This window comes from Eleutherodactylus coqui, chromosome 6 (assembly GCF_035609145.1).
Source record: "Eleutherodactylus coqui strain aEleCoq1 chromosome 6, aEleCoq1.hap1, whole genome shotgun sequence".
NCBI lineage: Eukaryota > Metazoa > Chordata > Amphibia > Anura > Eleutherodactylidae > Eleutherodactylus > Eleutherodactylus coqui.
The window spans coordinates 144,347,409-144,370,961 of record NC_089842.1 but is presented as its reverse complement, the minus strand read 5'-3'; the positions used below and the strand labels follow the sequence as shown (position 1 = coordinate 144,370,961).

Below are 23,553 nucleotides of genomic sequence, written 5' to 3'. Positions count from 1 at the left end.
TCCAAATATTAAAATCTATTGTAACTAGTCTGGAAGGATTTAAATTTTGATTCACTCAATCTACCAGGCTTTAGTAACTGTAGGTTATATGTCAAATAGTAATGTAAAACATTGAAACATTGTCCTGTATTTATCTAATGAGGATTCAGATCATTGTTCATCACCAGGGTCCATATGCAACAGCATAAAGTGGTGGGTAATTCTGCAAAGATACAAATGATCAAATACTGCGTGTTGATGTTGCATAATCTTTAATTCATACCACTTATGGAAAATATATGGACTTATGGTAGTAAATTGCACTGATTTCTTGATATAGTGTTTTCATGGTTTCTTATATAAACTTTGAAGGACACCTAGCTGAATGCCTTAATTTTCAGCCTTAAAATCTGAAAGTCTAAATAGTAGCAACTTTCACCTAAAAAGTTATGTAAAGTCATTTTGTTGAGGAGTCTTTAATCTTTTTAATCTATATTGGAAAAAGTTGAGCATTCTTCAGAAATTTAAAGATATTCAGTATACATACCATCATTCGGTTTATTTAGGTTATCTGATTTTCCATGTTCAATGAGGTCTATGTCTTTGTATGGCTAGCAGTATGGCCTCACATGTCAAGTAATCACCTCTGTGCAGTGTACCTCTGGTCCGAGAAAGTCCAATCATTGAACAGTTTTATAGCTTGCTCATGCATGCAAACAATTACTATATAGATGCTCTAAATGTTCAGTAGTACTGAATTGGTTTAAAAAGGTTGGGTCAAGCAAATTTGCACTTTGAAATATATTGGCACAGACAGTGTGGTTAAAGTACAATAAAATCTAATGCTAAGTAAACTGGAGCCATGTATTGGCAAAGTCTTTAATGGGCTCGACATGACCATGCTGGAGGATCTTAAGTTTGACTATGAAGACACCAAGCACACCATTTGCTAGCTTAATCTGCTTGGTTCTTGTTGAAATCATCCAGGTTTTAAGTAATATGAAAGGTACTGAGAATATTTTGATTGGAGATAACAAAAGCAGAAAACAATCATCTTTGCAAAAGTGTTAGAGTAAATGCACTGTAGTAGAGGCGGCATCGTTGGGCGTTTCTCAGTGCAGATGTTCCCCTTATCTTGCCCTGCTATAAGATATATTAGAAGCTTGTCTGTGCTGCATTAAAGGCTTTGGTCTGAGACCCCTCTCTTGCTTTGCTTGGCATTGTCCTGAATTGATCTTAGATCATCATGTAGCGTCAAAAAGCATCACTCTTATGTTGGTCAATGGTCCGTATGTAGCACCCTCATGTATTAACACTGTGTCTTGCTTGTTTATATGCCCAGTATTCTGATCATCCATAACACTCATAACATTTACACCATCTGCATTTTTAACTCCCCTTTAATAAGTGAAATAAATAAACCTATCTTCTTCCATCCCTAACCACCTCATAGCTGCCTGTTGTCTCACTACATGATTATGCATTCTCAACAGTTGTAATCCATCCAGTTGTTCATTGAATCACATGTATTATTGTTTGATTCACCTTTCCTCCCTCTTCCTACTGTTTCTCATTCTTTGTATATCCCTTACCTTTTCCCCTTACCCTTCTCCATTCCATTCAATGCCACTTGCCCCCTCATCCCTCCTTGTGGATTGCAACTTTCCTGTTCTCCGGTCTGGATGACAATCTCTTTGTGTCCAGGCTATGAACATGGTAAGTTGGTGTTTTAAAATATAATAACCTCTTCCCATTTGTTTGGCCAATGTTTAAGACATTCTCTAGTTCACGTGTATTGGATTTATGGGAAAATGTGTAGACCTTTATTATTTAGTTGAACTTCTGAATGAAAAACGATTTAATAGACTTTTCTTTACTAGTTTGCTTCTATGATGTGTCAAGCACTTAATAGACTTTTCATGGTTGAATGAAGGACAAAATCTGTTCCACTTATCTCTTTTCTTTTACCGTTGTGATGCGGATGTTCTTGAAAGGATAAACTGGGAAGCTGTGTAATGAGGTTTCCTAAAGTCGGCCATAGACAATATTTGGTTAGTCAATTGGATGTTCTGATGCCAAGAGATTCTTCTTTAACTTGAAAAATGTATTCTATGATTATGTTTTATTTGTTTGAAGCATAGAAGAGGAAAAAGTAGACAGAATTAGAAAGGTTATCAATTAATCTGGCTATAGACATAAGAGAAAAGTCATCCTAATCCAATGACAGGGCCAGCTTTCAGTCTCATGTACAGGGATGTCTACTATCCCCAGATTGCAGATCTTGTTAAATCGAACATAAGTTTTGGGGTTGGTAGTAAGTAATAGATTAGGACTTTAATATTACACAAAAATGTACATCTGATGGATGCAACTTCTGGCTAACAGTGGCTCACTGCAAAAGCTCTGAGGCTGTCTAAGATGAGCAATGTGTCATTTTGAGCAATAATGTGTATTCATGTTTATAGTGTATTGATCCTTGTGTTTTTCATGTGCATGGTTCTTATTGGAGACTTGTTGAAATGGCAAGTACTATAGTTAGTGTCTTCAAGAAGAAATCTACATGCTAATTCAAATTTCAACAAAAAAAGCAGCATTGATCTCAAATGGGGAAATAATTGTTTTGTATGGTTCACAACACATCTATGGGTAGTCTTAAATACATGTCAAGGCCACCCCTTGGTGAAACTCCTCTTCCATAGTAAAAGGGCTTTGGCACAACTTATTTTACAAGGTCAAGATTTCAGAAGCCACATGAGTGTATAGCCTGGGACTGTTATATCCACCAAGAACCTAAGGTAGTCTGGCAGATGGTGCCACTAGCATATACACCACTTTGTTTTCTACATTAACATATTAAAGTTAATGTAAATTTAATGTATGTGATCATGCTATACCTTGGAAGCCTGTCTGTTAGGATTATGGGCTTTTGTCCTAATTGATTGTCTGTTATGCTTTCTCTGTTTGAATGGTTTTATTGTTGTTTTAGGAAGTTGCATGTTTCTGCCTATTGATAACTTCATGGTTTATCCTCCTTGTGCTTGTGTGTTATATGCTTTTGATCAGGGGTGTAGCTAAAGGCTCATGGACCCGGGTGCAAACGTTTATCTTGGGGGCCCCCACACTTTTCTTAACCACTTTGATGTCTTCCATTATGATGCAAAATAAATGCGTATTTTGCAATGATGTGTAAGAATAATCAATTGTTTCTCAGAACTTTGGCCATTGTCCTCTTGACTGGTTTTATGGGTGAAACAATACACTGCTCAAAAAAATTAAGAGAACACTTAAATCACACATCAGATCTCAATGAATGACAGTGTCTCCAGACCCTTTCACATCTGTCACATGTGTTCAGTGTGAACCTTCTCTCATCTCTGAAGAGTACAGGATGCCAATGGCGGACCTGACAATTCTGGTGTTCTCTGGTGAAGGCCAATTGAACTGCACGGTGCTGGGCTGTGAGCATTCATGGCATGCAAGGATGTGCCATCCTGTAGGAGGAGTACTACAACTGCAACCTAATTGGGCAGCAGATACTGCCATGCTACCAGTAGTGACAAGGACAGAGAGTAATTGTCTGTGGTCACCACCTGCAAAACCATTCCCTTTCTGGAGGTTGTCTTTCTATTGCCTCTCCAGTGCAGTTGTCAGTTTCATTTGCACGAGAGCAAGTGAAATTGATTCATAATTGCTGATGCCCACTAACTTGACAGATTGAAGTACCTGAAGTTTAAGTGACTTGGGGTTATACTTCGATGCTTAAGTGTTCCCTTAATTTTTTGGGGCAGCGTATATTGCATTATGTGGTGGTAGTTTGTTGGGCTTTTGTGTTGGACCCTTTGTCAACTTGATAAACATCAGTTCCCCAAGAATTTGCCCGAAGGTGACACCGCCTACTGAATGACATAAAACGGAGCCATTAGAATAGGTGAGAAAAGCAGTAATAAGAAAGACGTAAATCACCAGAAGCACATATTTCATAAAATGTCCATTATTTTCTTCAACTGCTCAAGTACAATAATTAACAGCCACAAAAAGTTAACTATAATTAAGCTTAGACGTAAACACTTGCTGGTGACAAATAAAATGGTTTGTCTTGTAACATGACTTCTATTACCTTATTAGGGAATTCTGAACTAATAGAGGGGGCATCCCTTTCATAATCCTCATGTAAAGATCATCTCTTGCACTCCCTTAAAGACCTGCCATGTATATGTGTTACACAACCTGTGTATTTCAATGGGCACCATGTAATGCCTCATATTTCCTGTGGAGGCACTATAGCAAAATTGAACACTTGCTGCCAAGTTCAACTATAAATTAAAGCTGAACTCTAGGGATCTTGGCAATGGGATACCCTATAAACAGATTACTGTCTGGGGACCTATCTAATGAAAAGAGATAGTCTAAAGCAAAGAGCTCTTTTAATACTCTTATTCCTAAATTGTAGTTATACAGCAGAAACAATACAGAATACCAAAAAAAAAGGATTGCCAGACTATCAAAGTTTCCTGATTGCTAAATTCTGAATTAAAGGTCTTTTATACCAGAACTTGCCTGACACAGAAAACCCACAGTCTTGCGGTTGAATGAATATTCTGAAACAGGAAGTGAGAACATTTTTGATAAGTTACTTTGGGGTTAAGTGGTTACTTGAATAAACCACATCCTGAAAAATCAATTGTGGTACAAATTAGACCATTTATGTAACTGAGAATGACTATATGTCCATCTACAATTATATAAAAAGCAGTATAGGCTACCTGTAGGATGTTTGCATGTACAGTAGTAGTGCATTGAGAGGGTAGGGAAATGGGTATCGGGGGAGGAAGATACTATGGAAATCTATGTAAATTAATGGTATTAAATATAGTTTTTTTTTCTTGATTTAGCATTGTATGTTAATTTTGTCTGATTGTATTGTAAACTTATAATAATTTATTTGACACATTTATATAGTGCATACTTATTCCACAGCCACCTGATGTCACCATTGGGGGATGTTCCTTATTATTAGCATGTTTTTAGGAGTGTGGGGGGACCAGAATACTCAGAGGAAGCCACACGGGGAGAGCATATAAACTCCATACAGATGTCATCCTCGGTGGCATTTGACCTCATGAGCCCAGCATTGTAAGGCAACAGTGCTACGCCTTGAGCCACCATCCTGCCCATCTAAAGTGCATCTAAACAAAGCAAGCTACAGTGCAAAGCAAGGAGGATGAATACTATATATTTGTTTTGAAGAGGTTGTCCAGGATTTGAAAAATGCAGCTGCTTTCTTCCAAAACAGTGCCCCACCTGTTCAGAGGTTGTGTCTGGTAATGCAGCCCAGCTCCATTCATGTGAATAGGGCTGAAATGCAATACTATAGATAACACGTGTTTTTCTAATCCTGGACAACTCCTTTAAATTATAGCTAAACTTGTTTTTTTTTAAACTGTGTACATTAAATTTATATCTGTGTTGGGAATAAAATTTTCTCAAAAGAAATTTGCATATAATCCTTTTTGATGATCTGTATTGGATATGCAGATTTTGTTATGGTGTAGTTTATGTTGCTTTTGTGCTCATGTTGCAGGATCAGGTAGCAAAAGATAAAGCCCTACAGAGTATGGCAGCAATGTCTTCAGCACAACTTATATCTGCAACAGCCATTCAGAGTAAACTGGGGGTGCCCAGTATATCACAGACCCCATTCCCACCCACTGCAGGGGTAAGTGATATATACTATTTTGCTGGCAGATGGTCTTACTTGAGTTTTTGTTTTGTTTCTGGTACCAAAACATTTCTTTATGCAATGTAACCAGCAGTAATGACAGTCAGTGTGGTTAGGCAGCCATTGTAAAGGTCTTCTACAAGAGTTTCCTAATATTCACTTTGCCAAAGTCTGGTCACTTATCTCAGGGGCGCTAGGACTCGGGAGTGTTTAGACCTGAAAGAGAGAATATCCTCTATTTAGAGGGAATAAAACTGGAGTTGATACAAAAGAGGAACGGAGTAATCGCCCATAGCAACCAGTCCACATCTTATATTTTTAAGAATATCTGCAATAATATCTGATTGGTTGCTGCAGATAATTGTTCCACATTATTAAATTATTGTGCATAGAGTCACCATATCGCCTTTCTGCTTTAGTTTCCCGTGTGGGACTTTGTTGTAGGACTTTGTTTGAGTAGACTTTCATTTAACCCCTTTGTCTACATTACAAACTGTCTAGATCCTTTAAAGGGAATGTTTAAGATGCAGGCAGATGGTATGATGGCGCAGCAGTGAATGGACAGAAGTTAGACAGTTTTCGCAGCACAAACCAAACTTTATTGCACAGTATGATAGACATGTGGGTTCACTCTAAGGAGGGGTAGTGTTACCTTTACTTTGCATCATAATCAGACTCAATCTGGCCTTGCCCGGTGATAAAGGGATAAAGTCTACATTACTCTGGTTGTAGTCTGAATAGTGACAAGGGGTCATCTCTACACATAGCCTTTAAGGATACATTTCTGCATGGCAGTCACTGACTTAGGGCCCTTTTACATGGGCTGACAAATTGTTCAGATCCCAGTGATCATCAAGAATCTGACTTATTGTCGTTCAATGTAAAAGCATGCACAGACTGAACGACTAACCATAATTTGTTCGGCGTTCAGTTTAGGCATGCCTAAAAACCGAATGATAAATCGGTCCATGTAAACAGGCAGTCGTCGATCTCTCCATTGTCTATACCTGTCTCTTGTTCTGTAGCCGGAGCTCACCTTACCACCATCTGCACCCATCTCTGGTCATGCGGGAGAGGGTTGAGACTTCCCTTCCTCCCATGGTCTTTCGCTGGGTTTACTCCCTTACCCTGGTCACTGGGCTTCTGCTGTCTCTTGGCCCCACTCCTCACTTTGCCCTTTTTCTCTGGGTTGCTCTTCCCTTCACCTGTTGCAGCGGACGCTGTAGGAGGTCTTTCCACTGGCCTTCCTCACACCACCAGCAGGAGGATGTGACCCACTCCGCTCCCACTACAACTGGCTGATACTTACCTATTCTGTACAGAACACTTTTCAGCAGTCATCACACATTATCATCACAGACAGGATTTTAATTAAAGCTAGCTTCAAAAAGAACCTGAAAACCCAACTCTTCAGAAAAGTTTATAGTCTGTAGTAACCCCGCTGCCAACACTACTTCAGCACATTATACCCTCACCTACTGTCTCCTTCCCCGTCCCTTGTACACTATACCCTCATGGGCAGGGTCCTCTCTCCCTCTGTATCAATTTGTTAGTCAATTAGTCCATGTTTATTGTCCCTGTCATTTTATATATGTAATGTACTTAAACCCCTCCTTTCATTTCCACAGCACCCTGGAATTAGTGCTTTACAATAAATAATGAAGCTTCTAGCCTTTTTTGTTTCTGCCTGAGGCAGAAGAGTAGCTGCCCGCTCGGAAGAAAAGGTTTGGGTGCCAGCGGGGGAGAGCAGGGGGGAATGGAGGGGAGATCTCTCTCTCCCTCTCTCCCACCCGCTCCCCCCTGCTCACTCCCGCAACTCACCGCTCACCCGCGCCGGCACCCGAACCTTTTCTTCCGAGCGGGCAGGTACTCGCTAAGGACAATGCTCGCTTGAGCAGTTGTCCTTAGCGAGTATGCTCGCTCATCTCTAATCACAACACATCCACCTAGATTAAGGTTTATAATGCGGCTTTATTCAGTCTAAATTACAGGGGGTCGACAAAAAAATGGAAACACTGTACGAAATGTGTGGGATTTAATCATTAGCACTGACTGCCCTTTTGAGTCCTGCTTGGCTGAGAGCTTTCCATCCAAATTTGTATTTATTTCACCTCTTGCCCTGCTCTGGGTGGTTTTGGGAGCCAGCTGCTAACAGCAGCTGAGTGGCTCAAACCCCTTATCAATGGAACCTTGTTGCTTGGGCTTCTGACTGGCAGCATCTGTGTCATATTACCGCCACTTAAAATTACTTGTCTTATTGAAATATGATTTATAATCCCATGTAATTTAAGGCATGCATTTTGTACTGTATTTAAATATTTTTGTCCATCCCCTGTATGTTCACCTGATTTATGAAAGCCATGCGAATATTTTTTTTATTATGCCTGGTCACGTCATTTTACTTTTTAGTCTAAATTTAAAAGTGAACATTAGGCGGTATAGCATTGTAGACCACATTCAACATGTGTGACTTTTAAGAAAAGGCACATGGGTACTCTAGTGCTGAGTAGGCATATTTTCAGCACAGACTTTCACACCAGAGAGAAAGAAGGTATTTTCACCTCATTTAACATACAACGTGCAACTTTTTGATGAACCTGTTGCATAATAGATCAGTACTTACACTAAAAGTCACATTTGATCAATCTCCCCCTATGTTCTACTTTTTATGGACCGAGTTACAAATAAGCAATTTGATGATATGTCCTGTCGGCAGAATCATTTCCTCTGGTGAACCCAAGGAACCCCAGTCTGACAGTAATGGTTTTCTACCAATCATTAAATTTAACAGTGGGGAAGTGCAAAGACGGACTATATATCTAAGAAAATATTCCCTTTTTGAGGTTAGGGAAGACCCTTCTTTATATGTAGTTCTTAACTGTCATCAAGTAAGGTGTATACAGAATTTGCAAACTCCATACAGATGTTGAACGTTTGTAGATATGAATGTATCTGTATCAGATGGCAATATGATATAGATTCTAATTTTCTCTGTATTGTTTACATTTTTCAGTCTCCAGACTTTTTCCAGTTCTGGCCTGGAGGACCTGGCCAACCTCGGCCGACACAGGAGTAAGTGTTCCTCAGGTCTCTCCTTTCAATGTTGTCATGTACTTTGTAAACTTTCTCTGAAACAAGGACATTGTTAGCGCATAAAGGCCAGGTCAAGTTGGAAAGCAATCTGTAGGCTTTTCCTTTCCACCGCCCTCCACCATCACGTTTAGAGAAATATCATGTCCTTGGAGCCTTTTTATGACCACGTCTAGTAACTTTTATAGCATTGTTTTATAATGATCACCATATGTCACTTGGCTTTCTAGCTATAAGCAGTCTTGTAGTTAGGCTACCTTTCTACAATGTCATGTTCACTCTTTCTTTCCTTTACATAAACTGCTTCATGGAGAAAGAAGCCAAAGGTGAATTGGTTTCCACCTTCTTCATACAATCATATTTATTTCATCATTTTGTATTATTTTCTTTAGTGTTAAGCCGTTTTCCCAGCCTCCATATCCCATGCAGCCTGCTGCCCCCCCTCCACCCGTACCAGGTACAAATGAGTTTCATAAGCTTATTTTTACATTGTATGTTTACTCCTTTCTGTTATATTATTTTATTTGGTTTTATACTCTGCTTTTATATATTTTTTTGCCTTGTATTTTGAGCATGAAACCCAATTTATATTTGTTTTTATGTTTGGCTATATCTTCAGTTCTATTGCGATTATGACTGGATCCTCATCACTCTATTATATTTTTTTTGTTGAAAATTAAGTGATTTAAAAGACCAGTTGTATAGTTGTGGCTTATTAACAACCCTACAGGACGCCAGTTCTTTAGTTTTTTAAAATAACATTAATGCTGGGCAACTCTAAATTGCTGATTCCCGTTCAGTGATCCTGCCAATGCTACTGCTGTGCAAATAGGTCAGCAGACTACAGGCTATTTTAAAACATCATCTTCCTCCTAGTCTAGTAAAGCCTTGTTCACACGGGCAACAAAGTTGCGTGATTTTGTTGCGTTGCTACAATACTAGAAATCGCATGTACGTGAAGCCCATGCTTTCCTATGGGTTACTTCACACATGCAATGTTTTGTAGTATGTAACAACCCGACACAAAAACCTTGTGGGTCCGGCAATATGCCGGCGACTCGTGAGGTTTTGTAGCCCATGTTTCCCTATGGAGCCTTCCTCTCTGTTGCATCGCATTGCACGAAAATGCGATTTTTGTGTGGTGCTGTGCAACTTTGACAGTAGGAAATCCTACTATTAAAGCTATAACCTTAGCCCTAGCTGCAGGGAAAAATAAAGAAAATAAACATACATCACCTCTCTCCGATGCCGCAGCAGCCTCTCCCCGGGTCCTGGCACTGTCTCTCTTCATCGTCTTCTGGCCAGGGATTGAAAAATCCCCGCCTGCTGGAAGTGCTGGCTGTGATTGGCTGATGTTTAGCCAATTACAGCCAGCACTTGATAAACCAATCACAGTCATTCATCAAGTACTGGCTGTGATTGGCTAAGTGTCAGCCAATCACAGTCAGCGCTTCCAGGAGGCGGGGATTTTTCAATCCCCGGCCAGAAGAGATAAAGAAGAAGAGTGCTGGGGGACAAGAAGAAGCTGCTGCGGAGCCCAGGACAGCGCAGGAGAGGTGATGTATACTTGTTTTTTTTCTTCAGCTATGGCTTATTTTCGGGGTAGGGCTTAAATTTCAAGCCCACTCCCTGAAAATACTCAAATGTGGTGCAACAAAGTTGCCGTATCACCGTGAGAAACCAGAGCGATATTGCACAGACCGGCGGTATCGCTGCAATTTTCTTTTTGCGATGGCATGTTGCCCGTGTGAACAAGGCCTTATGGTGATGAATTTGTCTGCTAAGAGCATCTTTGGCTTGAAACAGAGTATTCGTGAAATTTATTCAACCCCATAACACTGCAGGGCATAAAGTTACATCCTGCAGGTGTGTATGGAGTGGCGACAACGCTCTATACAATCCTACAGCCAACATTGCCTGCAATAGCTCTGATAAGCCGCTCCCACTCATCAAAGCTGTTAACCCTTTAAATGCGCCGACCACGGGTTGCCGTGTGGTTGATATGGCAGCTGGGGGCCTTCTGAAAGGACCCAGGGCTGCCATTGTAGAGTGCCTATCAAACCATGCCTGTGGCATTGCTTGATAGAATATCTGTCAGATCATGGTATGATGTAATGCTATGGCATTACATCATACCACAGTAACAAACAAAGCATTGCAAGCTCTTATCACCTCTGGGGACTGAAAAAAAATGTAAAAGTAATAAAAGTTAAAAAAAAACAAAAACTTGTTGCCATATTTATAATAAAAGAATCTAAACCATAAAAGAAAAAAAATATTTGGTATCACTGCTTCTGTAAAAGTCTGATCTAACGAATTAACGCATTATTTACCCCGCACGGTGAACGTTATTAGAAAAACAAAAAATAATGCCAGAATCGCTCTTTTTGGGCATCCTGTCTCCTAAAAAAATTTAATAAAAAGTCGTATGTACTCCAAAATGATACCAACGGAAACTACAGGACGTCCGGCCAAAATGAGCCCTTGCACAACTATGTCTATGGAAAAATAAACTTATGGCTGTAAGAATATGGTGGCAGAAAATAATTTAAAAAATTAAATGTCTTTGAAAAAAAAAATAAAAGTAGGACAGCAAAAACCTAAAAAACAGTATAAATGTGGTATTGTAGTAATCATACAGACTAATAATCTGTGTCCTTAAGGGGTTAATGTAGACTCAAAAACACATTTTGATTTGCAGTTTGAGGTATGTAATGCTGGATTTCTTCTAACTCTTTTTCATTTGTTTTAGGTTACAATGCAAGTCCTGCCAGTCTCTCCCCAACAGGGCCTGCATGGCAAGGCCGGTCTATTGGAACCCCAAAACTGCGCCTTGTTGAATTCATGGCCTTCATGGAACAACAAGGCGAACCTGATGCAGTAAGTATAAGTGTAGGGTGTGTCTGGATCACCCATGTATTAAAAAAAAGACATTTATGACTGTGGAAGGACCAGACCACCCTGTTATTTGACACAAACTTACAGAAAACAGAAGCCAAACACCAACAAAAGTCAAAATCTTTATTTTAAAAAATTGAGGTTTAAAGACAAGTTACACAGAAGATGAGCCTCAATCACCGAAGGGAGCACTATGCAATTATAAAAATACTTCTAATTCATGTAGCAGTCAAGACCATGTTAAAGGGTTTATTCAACAGTCGGAAAAAAGTAACTGAAGGCTTAGAAGGCTACAAAATAACAAACTATGAGCCGTTTTGTATAGAAAGACGGGTTGGGAGCAGATGTCTGGCAGGTCAACCCAGCGATGATCACTCTTGTGCTTTTATACAGGACCAATCATCACTGACTGAATGGATGCAGAATGGGCCAGGAATTGTTCCAGCCCACCCGCGTCCATTTACAGTAAACAGAATTATCATTCTTCGTTTAATCGGTGCATGCATCGGCGTAACTATAGGCGATGTGGTTGCACCCGGGCCCAGGAGCCTTAGGGGGCCCATAAGGCCTCTCTTCTTCATATAGGGAGCCCAGTACTATGAATAAAGTATTATAGTTGGGGGCCCTGTTACAAGTTTTGCATTGGGGCCCAGGAGCTTCAAGTTATGCCTCTGGGTGCATGCATTTAGACTGAACGACAAATCGTTCAGATTCTCACTGGATTGCGGGAATCTGAACAATTATCTGCCCGTGTAAAAGGGCCCTAGGCTATACTTAATGATCAGATGTCCCCTGGGTCCATTGCAGCCACTCCAAGACCAGGAAGTGGCTACTGTAGTCACATGCAATTTATGGCATATTCACTTTCACAATGAATGGCATGTGACTGCGCCAGCAACCTGCTGGACCCGAGCAGTGAGGATACAGGACACATATGTTCAGTGGCATTGCAGGAATGCCATATTTACCATCTAACCCTCCTAAATACTTATCTGATGTTCTAACTATGTCCATATATTTTGGACTGCTGCACCCGATTTGCCGATTTTGAGGTCTTCTAGGTGCGGCACTTCCGCATCTTGTTGACTACATTTCTCATGAGTGTTATCAAGAGGCATCGGGGGCTGTGCATTCGTGGCAACCTCAGAACACAAGCCTGGAACATCCATCCCTCCTCTCTCTGTGACATATGCTGTAACGCACTGGTCCCAGCTCAGACTGGAATTTAGGATCTGAAATAAATGGCATGTCAGATGAAGCTAGCGTTGTACAAGATAACGTGGCCAGGGGCTAGATATGGAGAGCTGTATACTTTCTAAAGTGTAAATATATTACAGTGGAGGCTGTATGGATGAGTGGGGGCCAATAGAATTAGCTTGTTTCTAATTGGAAAACTCCTTTTGTAAAGTGCTCACAAAAAATATAGCTAGCACCAAATCCAATAAAATGGATAATAAAACAGGCACAATCCATAGATAAAAATACCCACATTGTTAATACATCAAATTCAATACCTAACAATATACAACATAATAAGGCAAAGAAATATATCCATTTTTTGTCCAATACAATAATGCCCTTATAAAACTGTTCCAGTTTTATAATAGTAACTTGTACTAATGACTTTTTATATCCTTGAATTCTCCCAACAGTATAACAAGCACCTGTATGTTCATATCAGCCAGTCAAATCTCTCCTATAACGATGCATTATTGGAGTCTGTGGATGTACGTCAAATCTATGACAAGTTTCCAGAGAAGAAGGGAGGACTTAAAGAACTCTATGAGAAGGGTCCACCAAATGCCTTCTTCTTGGTCAAGTTTTGGGTAAGAATGGCAGATTGATGAATTTATAGCCACATTTTTGTATTTGAGATTTTATATACTTTGGGTTTTGGATAAATTTACTTGAAGCAATGACCCAGTGTCACTGACTGATTGGACTTAACCCCTTAGAGACCTAAAGGACCAAACACTTTTTAGGGATTTTACCCATGTGGTGGTTTTACTGTCCCAAAATTTACTGTACGAAAATTATTTTTGCTGTGTTGTTCTGTGACATATAAGGCTGTTTTTATAGCTTTTTAGCTTTTTTTCAGTGACTTTTTTCCCCCCGGTTTTTAGTTTTATTATTGATCCAGAGGAAGGGAGAAAATCCAGAGGATTGTTGATCCAGAGAAAGGGAAATCCCCAACAAGGCAGATACCAATTTAGCTCATTTGGAGGAAAAAATTCCTTCCTGACTCCATAACGGCAGTCAGAATAATCCCTGAATCAACATTTGAGTTCTACCTAACTCCAAGACCTGGATCAACAACCCCACTGGCCACCTAATGTCTATATCCTGCAATATCATTGAGCTCTAAAAAGACATCTAGTCCCCTCTTAAACTCCTCTATGGATTTTGCTATCACCACATCCTCTGGCAGAGAGTTCCACAGTTTCACTGCTTTTACGGTAAAGAACCCCTTTCTGTGTTGACGATGAAACCTGCTTTCTTCTAGATGTAGCAGATGCTCTCTTGTTACTGTCGCAGTCCTGGGTATAAACAAATCATGGGAGAGATCCTTTTATTGTCCCCTAATGTATTTATACATAGTTATTTGGTCGCTTATTAGCCATCTTTTTTCCAGGGTGAATAATCCCAATTTTGATAGCCTCTCTGGGTATTCCAGTCCTCTCATTCCCTTTATTAATTTAGTTGCCCTTCTTTGGACCTCTTCAAGCACTGCTACATCTTTCCTGAGCACTGGTGACCAGAACTGTACGCAGTATTCCATGTGAGGCCTGACAAGTGCCTTATATAGTGGAAGAATAATGTTCTCGCCCCTATAACTCTTTTAAATCACCCAAGACTTTATTTGCTTTTGCAGCAGCTGACTGCCATTGATTGCTCCACTTAAGCCTACAGTCAATTAGTACCGCCAGGTCTTTTTCCATCTCACTTTACCCCATTTAGTGTATATTGGTGACATCCGTTTCTCCTGCCCATGTGCATAACCTTACATTTATCAATGTTGAACTTCATTTGCCATTTTTCAACCCAAGCCCCTAACTTATCTAGGTCTGTTTGTAGTCGCATATTGTCCTCCTTTGGATTAATTATCTTGTATAATTTCATATTGTCTGCAAATATTGATATTTTACTGTGTAGTCCCTCTATCAGGTCATTAATAAATATATTGAACAGATTGGGGCCTAATACTGAACCCTGTGGCACCCCACTAGCAATGGTGGTTCAATCAGAGTGCGGACCATTTATTACCACCCTCTGTTTTCTACCTCTGAGCTAGTTCTTTACACATGTTTTTGCCCAGTCCGAGCTGCCTCATTTTATATATCAGCCTATTATGTGGCACGGTGTCAAATGCTTTAGAGAAATCCAGATATACAAGATCAATAGACTCTCCCAAGTCCAGCCTAGAACTTACTTCATTGTACAAGCTGATCAAATTAGTCTGGCATGATCGTCCCCTCATGAAGCCATGCTGATGAGGAGTTATACTGTTGTTTTCTTTGAGGTATTCTAGGATGGCGTCTCTCATAAACCCCTCGAATATTTTTCCAATTATTAAAGTGAGACTTACCGGCCTGTAGTTACCAGTCTCTCTTTTAAACCCCTTTTTGTACATTGGAACTTCACTGGCAATGCGCCAATCTAGTGGTACAACACCAGTCTCAATGATGTCCCTAAATATAAGAAATAGCGGTCTATCTATCATGTTACTTAGTTCCCATAGAACCCTTGGGTGTATTCCATCTTGGCCCCACGATTTATCAATTTTGATCCTTCTTAACTGGCTCTGCACTTCCCCTTGTGTTAGGCATGCAATATTTAGTGGGGGATTCGTTTTATCCCCCAGCACCTTGTGTGGCATTTCTTTTTCCTTCATGAATACACTTGAGAAAAAGCTATTTAATAGATTTCTTCTGCATTATTTGTTAAGGGACCAGTGCTTTCAGTGTAAATCCTTTTACCGATTATATAATTGAAAAATATTTTAGGGTTATTTTTGCTTCCTTTGGCGACCAGTCTTTCTGTCTTGATCTTTTCCTTACATAATTTGTTTTTTTCCCTGTATGATTTTAGCGCTTCTTCGCTGCCTTTTTGTTTTAGTAATTTAAATGCTTTCTTTTTTTCGCTTATTTACCCCCTTAGAGTCATGTCCAGCCACATTGGTTTCCTTCTACTTGTAGTTCTTTTGTTTTTAAATGAGGTCATTAGGATGTTTTTAAACTTCTCCTATTTGTCTTCTGTACTGTTATTTTTGAGGACATTGTCCCAATTAATGTTCCCAAGAGTAATTCTGAGCTGATCAAATTTTGCTCTACTGAAGTTTAGTTTTTTGTCGCTCCCTGATAAGGCTTCCTATTGAATAACAGCTGGAATTTAATTATATTGTGGTCGCTATTTCCCAAGTGTCCCTCAACCTGTACCCCCATTATTCGGTCCGGTTTGTTAGTTAAGACTAAGTCCAGAGTGGCCCTCCCTCTAGTTGGCTCCTGCACAACTTGGGAAAGGTAGTTATCGTTAAGTATTCTCAAAAACGTATCGCCCTTATGAGAGTTACAGCTTTCGTCTTTGCATATTATAGCCAGATAATTAAAGTCCCCCATAATAATTACTTCATTGCAGTTTGACACCTCTTCTGCATACAGTGTCAGTTTTGGTTGGTGTCTGCGGGGGTTATTTTCTTTTTTATATATATTATATTTATTATATTTTGTAATTTTTTTGTACTTATTTTTCTATTTTTTTACCTTTATGACCCCCATGACATCATAGTGGCCATTCACATGGACTTTTTTTCATTTCACACTTATCCACTGTAGCTGGGGCATCCATAGGCGCCCCAGTTACAGGGAAAACATCCCCTTGTAGTGACAGAAGTCACTAACAGAACTGATCAGGTCTGCTAGGACCCTACAGCTCTGCAATGGGTGGTCATTGATCACTGGGTTGCTTAGCAGAACTAAGGATTCCACTCTCACTTTTTAGCACATAGTGCTGCTCCTGCTTGATTGCAGGAGCAGAAGCTTTAATCCTACACCGTATTTTTGCTTTTGGCTGGGATTAAAACCCAAGACCAAGCGTCAAAAATTTACTTGGTCCTTAAGGAGTTAAGGCTACTCCTGATGGTAGCTTCAAGTCCATGGTCCTCACTCTTTAAATCCTTTTTTAGAGGAATATGGTCTACAGGAAACCTCTTGGACATTAATTCAGGAGCAGTCTCTGTACAATGACAGCTGACCTAGGTGGGTCAAAAAAGTACCAGAGTGTGGTAATGAGGCATCAGGCTAGGACAGAGTTCCTACAGCTTTGTAATACTGTATGGACTCTGTGTGCTGCTGTACAGAGTCTGTTCTTGTGTTTACCTTTGATGGATCCTAGTGAAATTTAATAAAGAATTTTTACACTGCTTTTGAAAACTCGACTTAAGATGTGATGTGTAGACATTTGTGGGACAGTACAAAAAATAACGCTGCTGTATCTTGTATTGATTTTTTTTTTTTGCTTTATTTTGGACAGGCTGACCTCAACACTAGTATTCAGGATGAGCCTGGTGTCTTCTATGGTGTCAGCAGTCAATATGAAAGCCCTGAGAATATGACCATCACCTGTTCCTCCAAAGTGTGCTCCTTTGGGAAGCAAGTAGTGGAGAAAGTAGAGGTGGGTATTAGCAGAGCTGGCATCAGCACCCGTCAAAGCTGAGCACACGCACTCAAGGTGGCCAACTGCTTTTGGCACCATTACATAGTCTTTGCATGTGCTGGCGTGCACACTGAGTGTTGTGGGCTTCCCCTGGTCCCATTGTGTTACCACACTTACTGCTACATCCAACACTACCTAGAATGTTGGTCAGCAGCTTCTTTCCTTCCCCTACACATCAAGGGGAGTTTTCCTCTGCCTCTCTATGTCAGGGCATTGATGCCATGGCCAAATCCAAAGGTTGTAACATCACCAAGAGGAGTGCAGCAAATTTCTTATTTGAGCCCATTAGAAGTGCCCATTAAACTTTTATAAAGTTATTAGTAACTAGAGATGAGCGAACGTACTCGGTAAGGCCGATTTCGCAATCGAGCACCGCGATTTTCGAGTATTTCACTACTCGGGTGAAAAGATTCGGGGGTCGCCGGGGGGTGGGGCGTGGCGTGGTGGAGCGGGGGGTAGCAGCAAGGAACAGGGGGGAGCTCTCTCCCTCTCCCCCCCACTCCCCTCTGCACCTCTGCAACCCCCCGCTCACCCACGGCGCCCCCTGAATCTTTTCACCCGAGTAGTGAAGTACTCGAAAATCGCGGTGCTCGATTGCGAAATCAGCCTTACCGAGTACGTTCGCTCATCTCTAGTAGTAACCTAATAATATGGGATAATTTATAATTTACTGTTACTTTATGATACAAATATCTTCCATCTTGTGTAATTTGTACTATATCTCTTCTCTTTGGTCTACAGACAGAGTATGCCCGGTTTGAAAATGGACGTTTCCTTTATCGCATCCATCGTTCACCTATGTGTGAATATCTCATTAACTTTATTCACAAATTAAAGCAGCTTCCTGAAAAATACATGATGAATAGTGTGTTAGAAAACTTCACTATACTACAGGTAAAATGGGAAATATGCTGTGGAGCATCATCTTAATATATTTAATATGCAATGCAGTGGCCGTCATATAGAAGGATAAATGAAGACCCAATGATGGTGTAACTTAAAGGGGTTGTGTGCTTCAAACCATTCCTTTTTGCTAAAATGCTTTCACATGTGATTATAGGGCGTTTCACACCACAATCAGCTGTAATATTGTATGTGTTAAAACTCAAAAGCATTGGACAGCTCCCACTGAAATCAATGGGCGATCTGGGTAATGCACAGGCATGTAGGGTCCTCCAGTGAGTTGCTTTTGTAGGTACTCTCTACTTTAGCTAATAGATTGAGGATCTTGAATGAGGCAACCCATCTATTTTCATAATATAATATTTGAAAATGGTCTTTCAAAACCAGAAAAACCTTTAATCATTAATTTGTAAAAGTTTCATTTGCCAATCTTGGAAAAAAGTAGACCTATAAAAGATAACTTCCGATTTATAGCTTTCAGTTCTTAAGCCTTGATTCAAAGCCAATCCATTGCCCCCACCACCTTATCACTAATGTGATACGATAAGTTATTACATCATAAAATTGATGTAGTAATATTAATAATGGAAATATTACTGTACATTGTGTAGTGAGGTAGCTCCATATTCTGTAATGCCTTCTTTGTGCTGTACCATATATATTGTATTTTTTGAGGGGGAGTTTTCCATGACAAATGGACCATTTAACACCCTTTTTCTTTAGAACCCATAAATATATAACTAATTTCGTGATTGACTGCAGTGAGACTCAACAAAATTCTATTTTGTGTTTTTTTTGTTTTTTTTAATATTCAGGTGGTTACAAATCGGGACACCCAAGAACTACTTCTCTGCATAGCTTATGTTTTTGAAGTGTCCACCAGTGAACATGGAGCTCAGCATCATATCTATAGGCTGGTCAAAGACTGAGACATAAAGAACCCTTCCCCATGACTCAGCCATGTGGGACTTGGCTGTTATTGGCAATCTTGATGACATCTCGTATTCTCCTCAAATTTCCTGGGAAAGGAGACTTAGAAAATGGGTATGGGACTCTTAAGTGGATGCATGGACATGAGGGGGAAGGGCCACAAAACCACAAAGACCTCACCCTAACAGAACCTTCTGTGTTATGTTTTGAGCCAAAAGGAATATATATAAATATCTATATATATAAATATAAATATATGTTTGTGTGTGAAACAGTTTCCAAACCGGGGAAACCATGTAGAAGCCACAGCTGTCATAAGTTGTTTTTGTTTAATTTTTAATGTTATTTTTATTTTTTACATTGTGTTGCTGCCAAGTGCATCAGTTCACGGTACGGCACCAATTTAAGAATAAGGTGTGAAAGACTGAGTGGGATAGGAGACTCGTATAAAACCCTCCTCCTCTCACTTTTTAATTTTTTTTTAATCCAGCTTCTTTGACCCCACTGAAATGTAACTCCTGCACTTTCCGTGGTCGAAATCTTGTAGCTATAGCCACCATTTTTTAGCCCACTAAAGATATATATATTTTTTGGTTAATAGTAGGCTTGCACAGTATTTTTTAATCTGGTTCACTTTTCAACCTCGTGTTGTGTGGCCAGCTACTAAGACTAAAATGTCATATTTAACATATCAGGGAGTATCGGAAAGCAAATTCTACTGTGTGGGAGGTTTGGTGCACCATCCATCCTTAAGTGTGTGTGCATTTAATCTCCATCATGAACTTGTGAAGTTATTTGGAACTCAGAAGGTGGTATATAATGTGACTTAGTAACTATTAAGCAGTTCTACTTGCCAAGAACATGTATATTTTTTGCCAAATAGCCAAGATGTGATTAGGCTTTGCCATTCAGGCCTGGTGATGTCTTGTGTAGAGGTCAAAGACCAGTTGAAGTTCTACTTTTATTTTCAAGTAAAATACTTAAATTAGGGTATCCCCATACGTGTTATTGTGGCATGCTAACCCGAAGATAAATATGGAAAGAGACTTGCCTGCTATGAAGACGGATTTCTGAAGATGTTTTGTATCGACCAGTTGGATTATTGTATAGTATTGAAAAAAAAATGTATAGTGACTGTCACAAATTCAGTGCCTAAAACACAAATGAAAGAGACATATATATTTTTTGTAATGAAAAGCCAACTTTTTCCCTAAGTGGATTTTATTTGTGCTATGAAAATGACAAAATATACTTAACTGGCAACCTACATCCAGCATATGACTCCCAGCACTCTCTAAGAAGGCCAGACTGCCAGGTGGATCAGTATTTTAAGGGTGGATCTTGTTTTTACGATGCAATAAGTGGGATTTTATGGAATTAGAATGATGACAAGACTGGATGTTCTAGTATTTTCTAGTGATAGAATGGTGGGTGTGAATAAGAGCGCTTAATACATCCCTTTAAATTGGGGCATTTAATGGTCCAAGAGACTTGTTTATTGTAGCTTAAGAGACCTCAACATGGTCCCTTCAACATAATTTAATATGCTCATGTATGCCACTACTGCATGCACTCAACAATTGCTTTCAGAAAGTAGAAAAATAAAGACATGAACAGCTTTAGGTCTTCAATAATTTAGCTGTTGGGTGTATGCTGAAAAGCAATGTGAAGACGCCATGCAGCACATTGGTCAAACCAAAGATATACCTACTATGCGTATCTACTGATCATCTGTTCAGTTCTTGTGGACAACATTTTATGAGCACTATTTTATGGTCGTAGCAATGAGGGTTTGTTGAAGCCAAGCCAAGGCCAACTAAGTTTGAATTAATTACTCAAGAACTTCATATGCTGAGATGTGCACTTGCAACCATTATACACAGATGTGACATGGAGTTGATTTTCATCCTGTGCCATAGATTCTTCTTGAATAGATCATGGTTCTTCCTGCAGAATCCCTGTATTTTTCATTTTGAAAACAAGCAGGAAGTTTGCCGGAAGAATTACATGTGGATTATGAGGAGGTTAACAGGGAATCTAGACATGTATGCAGACACAGATATTTATGTAGATATTTGTCATCAAAGACATTGGGCAAGGTTAACCATAAAATAAACCAAGCTGCTTATGTTATCAATAAGCAAAATATAGATTGTCCCAGCAACTTGACGGGTCTATGTGTAGTATCACTTGGCTGCATTCTTCTTAAACAGATGTATCAGCTATCACCACAGGAAATGTTAAACCTATATGTATTCCACAAATCTTTTTCCTCTACTGCCCTTAAACATTGAAGGCAACCCAACATCCAAATTCATTGTGGAATTCTCTGTTGTACGCTATAATTACAATATATATTCTGTATGAATTGTGTATTGTGTCTAAATTTAAGATATTTGAATTGAGTTGCACTCTCTTGTGCTCCGAATCATTGGGGGACTTCTTGTAGTTTTTCGGTAGTTCTTCAATAGAGCTTCCTAATGTTTGCCAAAACAAAGTTTGGTGTGCCAAGAAAACTAACTTCTTCTATTGGAAGATAACCTACCTCAAGTATCTTAAGTTTTGACTAGTTCTGGAAAAGCTTACAGACATATTTGTAGTTTATTCCCCCCAAATATATGGTTATCACTGTTACTGGTTTCCCTTAGTGTGTCATACATTGTCTATGATATGGTTGGGTTGGTGAAGCTTTGGCAGAGCACTGATGAGCATGTCTTCAGTGGATTGTTTCAATTCCATAAATTTTACATTCATAATAGATGTTTGAGGGAACAAAGTTTTAAGCACAGTTTTACTGCCATAGTGGAACTGTAGAAGTCACTGAAGGTCCTATACAAGTGTAAACCTATTAAGACAGATATTCAGAGTGGTAATGGGATGAGAGGAAGAAGGATTTTTTTGTGACCCTATTTGGCATGATTCTTTTTTTTTCCTTCACTGGTGTACAGATGAATTTTCAAAATCATCTTTTATTTGCTATAATTTTTAAGAAAAACCATTGTACACAGGAGAAAAGAAAACAGTGGACTCTAATGTATGCCTATGTTTGTATTGTGAACAAAACTTTCTTAGTATATAAAATTATTTTACAAAAAGTGGTTGCAATTTGTCTTATTTCCCAGCATGTAAAGTAGTTCAATCAAATCTCTATGTTAAAGGACCACTCTGGCGAAAACATATTTTTCCATCTATGCACCTCTCATATGATTGCTTGTTGCACTCTGGAGGTCTCCTCTGTGTATTAGAGTCACTTTGATACAGTGCAGCCTCCTGTCTGACACTTATCATGCGCCATCTTGATGCTGAGATTTCTGCTTTCACTTTCACTATTCTGTACTGTCAATTCCATGATGTATCAGCATAGCATCACATGAGCAGCTAGAGACTGTACCATCTGCTATTACTTTCTGTATTCACCTAAGTAAGCTACAGATCATAAGTATACAATCGGGAGGATGAGCTGTGATCTTCTCTATTTTAGCTATATGACAGAAGCTGTGTGATCATCAGTAACTATGTCTCTGTCCCCCAATGAAGTATAGTATGCGTGAGAGAGTCCATGTAATATCATCACACAGGAGTTATGCTGACTAGTTTGAGAATACATAAACCTATGTAAAGTTGAGCTGGTCAGAACTGAGATTACATGACCAGGAGAAAGAAGTCAGGAGTTTCATATAGAAGGGAGTAATTATCCAAAGTAATACTAGCTGATTTGTATATACTGTGGGTAATTATATAATTTTTAAAAATTTACTGGAGTGACCTTTTAAATGGGGTTTATGAAACTGCTTTGCTCAAGAAACAGTAAAACTCTCCTCCATGAGCTGTGTGGTATTGCAGTTGAGCTCCATTCAAGTAACTGAGGCTGAGCTGCAATGGCAGACACAGCCTATGGACAATATTGGTGCTGTTTTTGGAAGAAAGCAGCCATGTTTTTTAAATCTACAAATATTGTGCTCTGATTTTGTTGAATCAAAGCAAAAGTATGTCATAAATGGACAATCAGATGAAATCATAGGTAAAGTTACTTGATCTTGTTTGGCAGCATAAGTAAAATTTGCATGATGGCGTATGCCTTATAGTCTTCCATGAAGCATTTGCTAAGCAATCATTTTGTCGTTCGAAGAAGAAGATCAAAAAACATCAATGGTTTAGGCTTTTAGCCCTCTTCAGTACAATCTATGGAAATCTTGAAACATGAGCCAATATTTCAGCAGAACAATTTCAACACCTAGTGGAATCTATGCCACAACTATTTGATGCAGTTCTGAAAGCCAAAGGAGGTCCGATGTGCTACTACTTTGGGTGTCTCTATTAAA

General features: G+C 39.4%; 1 protein-coding gene across 4 annotated transcripts in view; it reads left to right on the top strand.

The window, feature by feature from the left end:
• TEAD2 (TEA domain transcription factor 2) overlaps window positions 1–22,331 on the top strand; it is an 81,527-nt gene extending 59,196 nt beyond the window's left edge. For 3 of the 4 annotated variants that reach the window (XM_066607799.1, XM_066607801.1, XM_066607800.1), the window contains exons 5-12: window positions 5,561–5,695; window positions 8,712–8,770; window positions 9,181–9,245; window positions 11,541–11,668; window positions 13,339–13,512; window positions 17,216–17,356; window positions 18,140–18,292; window positions 19,117–22,331. In XM_066607799.1, coding sequence (XP_066463896.1) covers window positions 5,561–5,695; window positions 8,712–8,770; window positions 9,181–9,245; window positions 11,541–11,668; window positions 13,339–13,512; window positions 17,216–17,356; window positions 18,140–18,292; window positions 19,117–19,230 — 969 coding nt within the window. In that variant the 3' untranslated portion in view covers window positions 19,231–22,331. The remainder of the gene's footprint in view (window positions 1–5,560; window positions 5,696–8,711; window positions 8,771–9,180; window positions 9,246–11,540; window positions 11,669–13,338; window positions 13,513–17,215; window positions 17,357–18,139; window positions 18,293–19,116) is intronic. The other variant, XM_066607802.1, reaches the window with a different exon arrangement.
• Window positions 22,332–23,553: the final 1,222 nt, after the last annotated feature.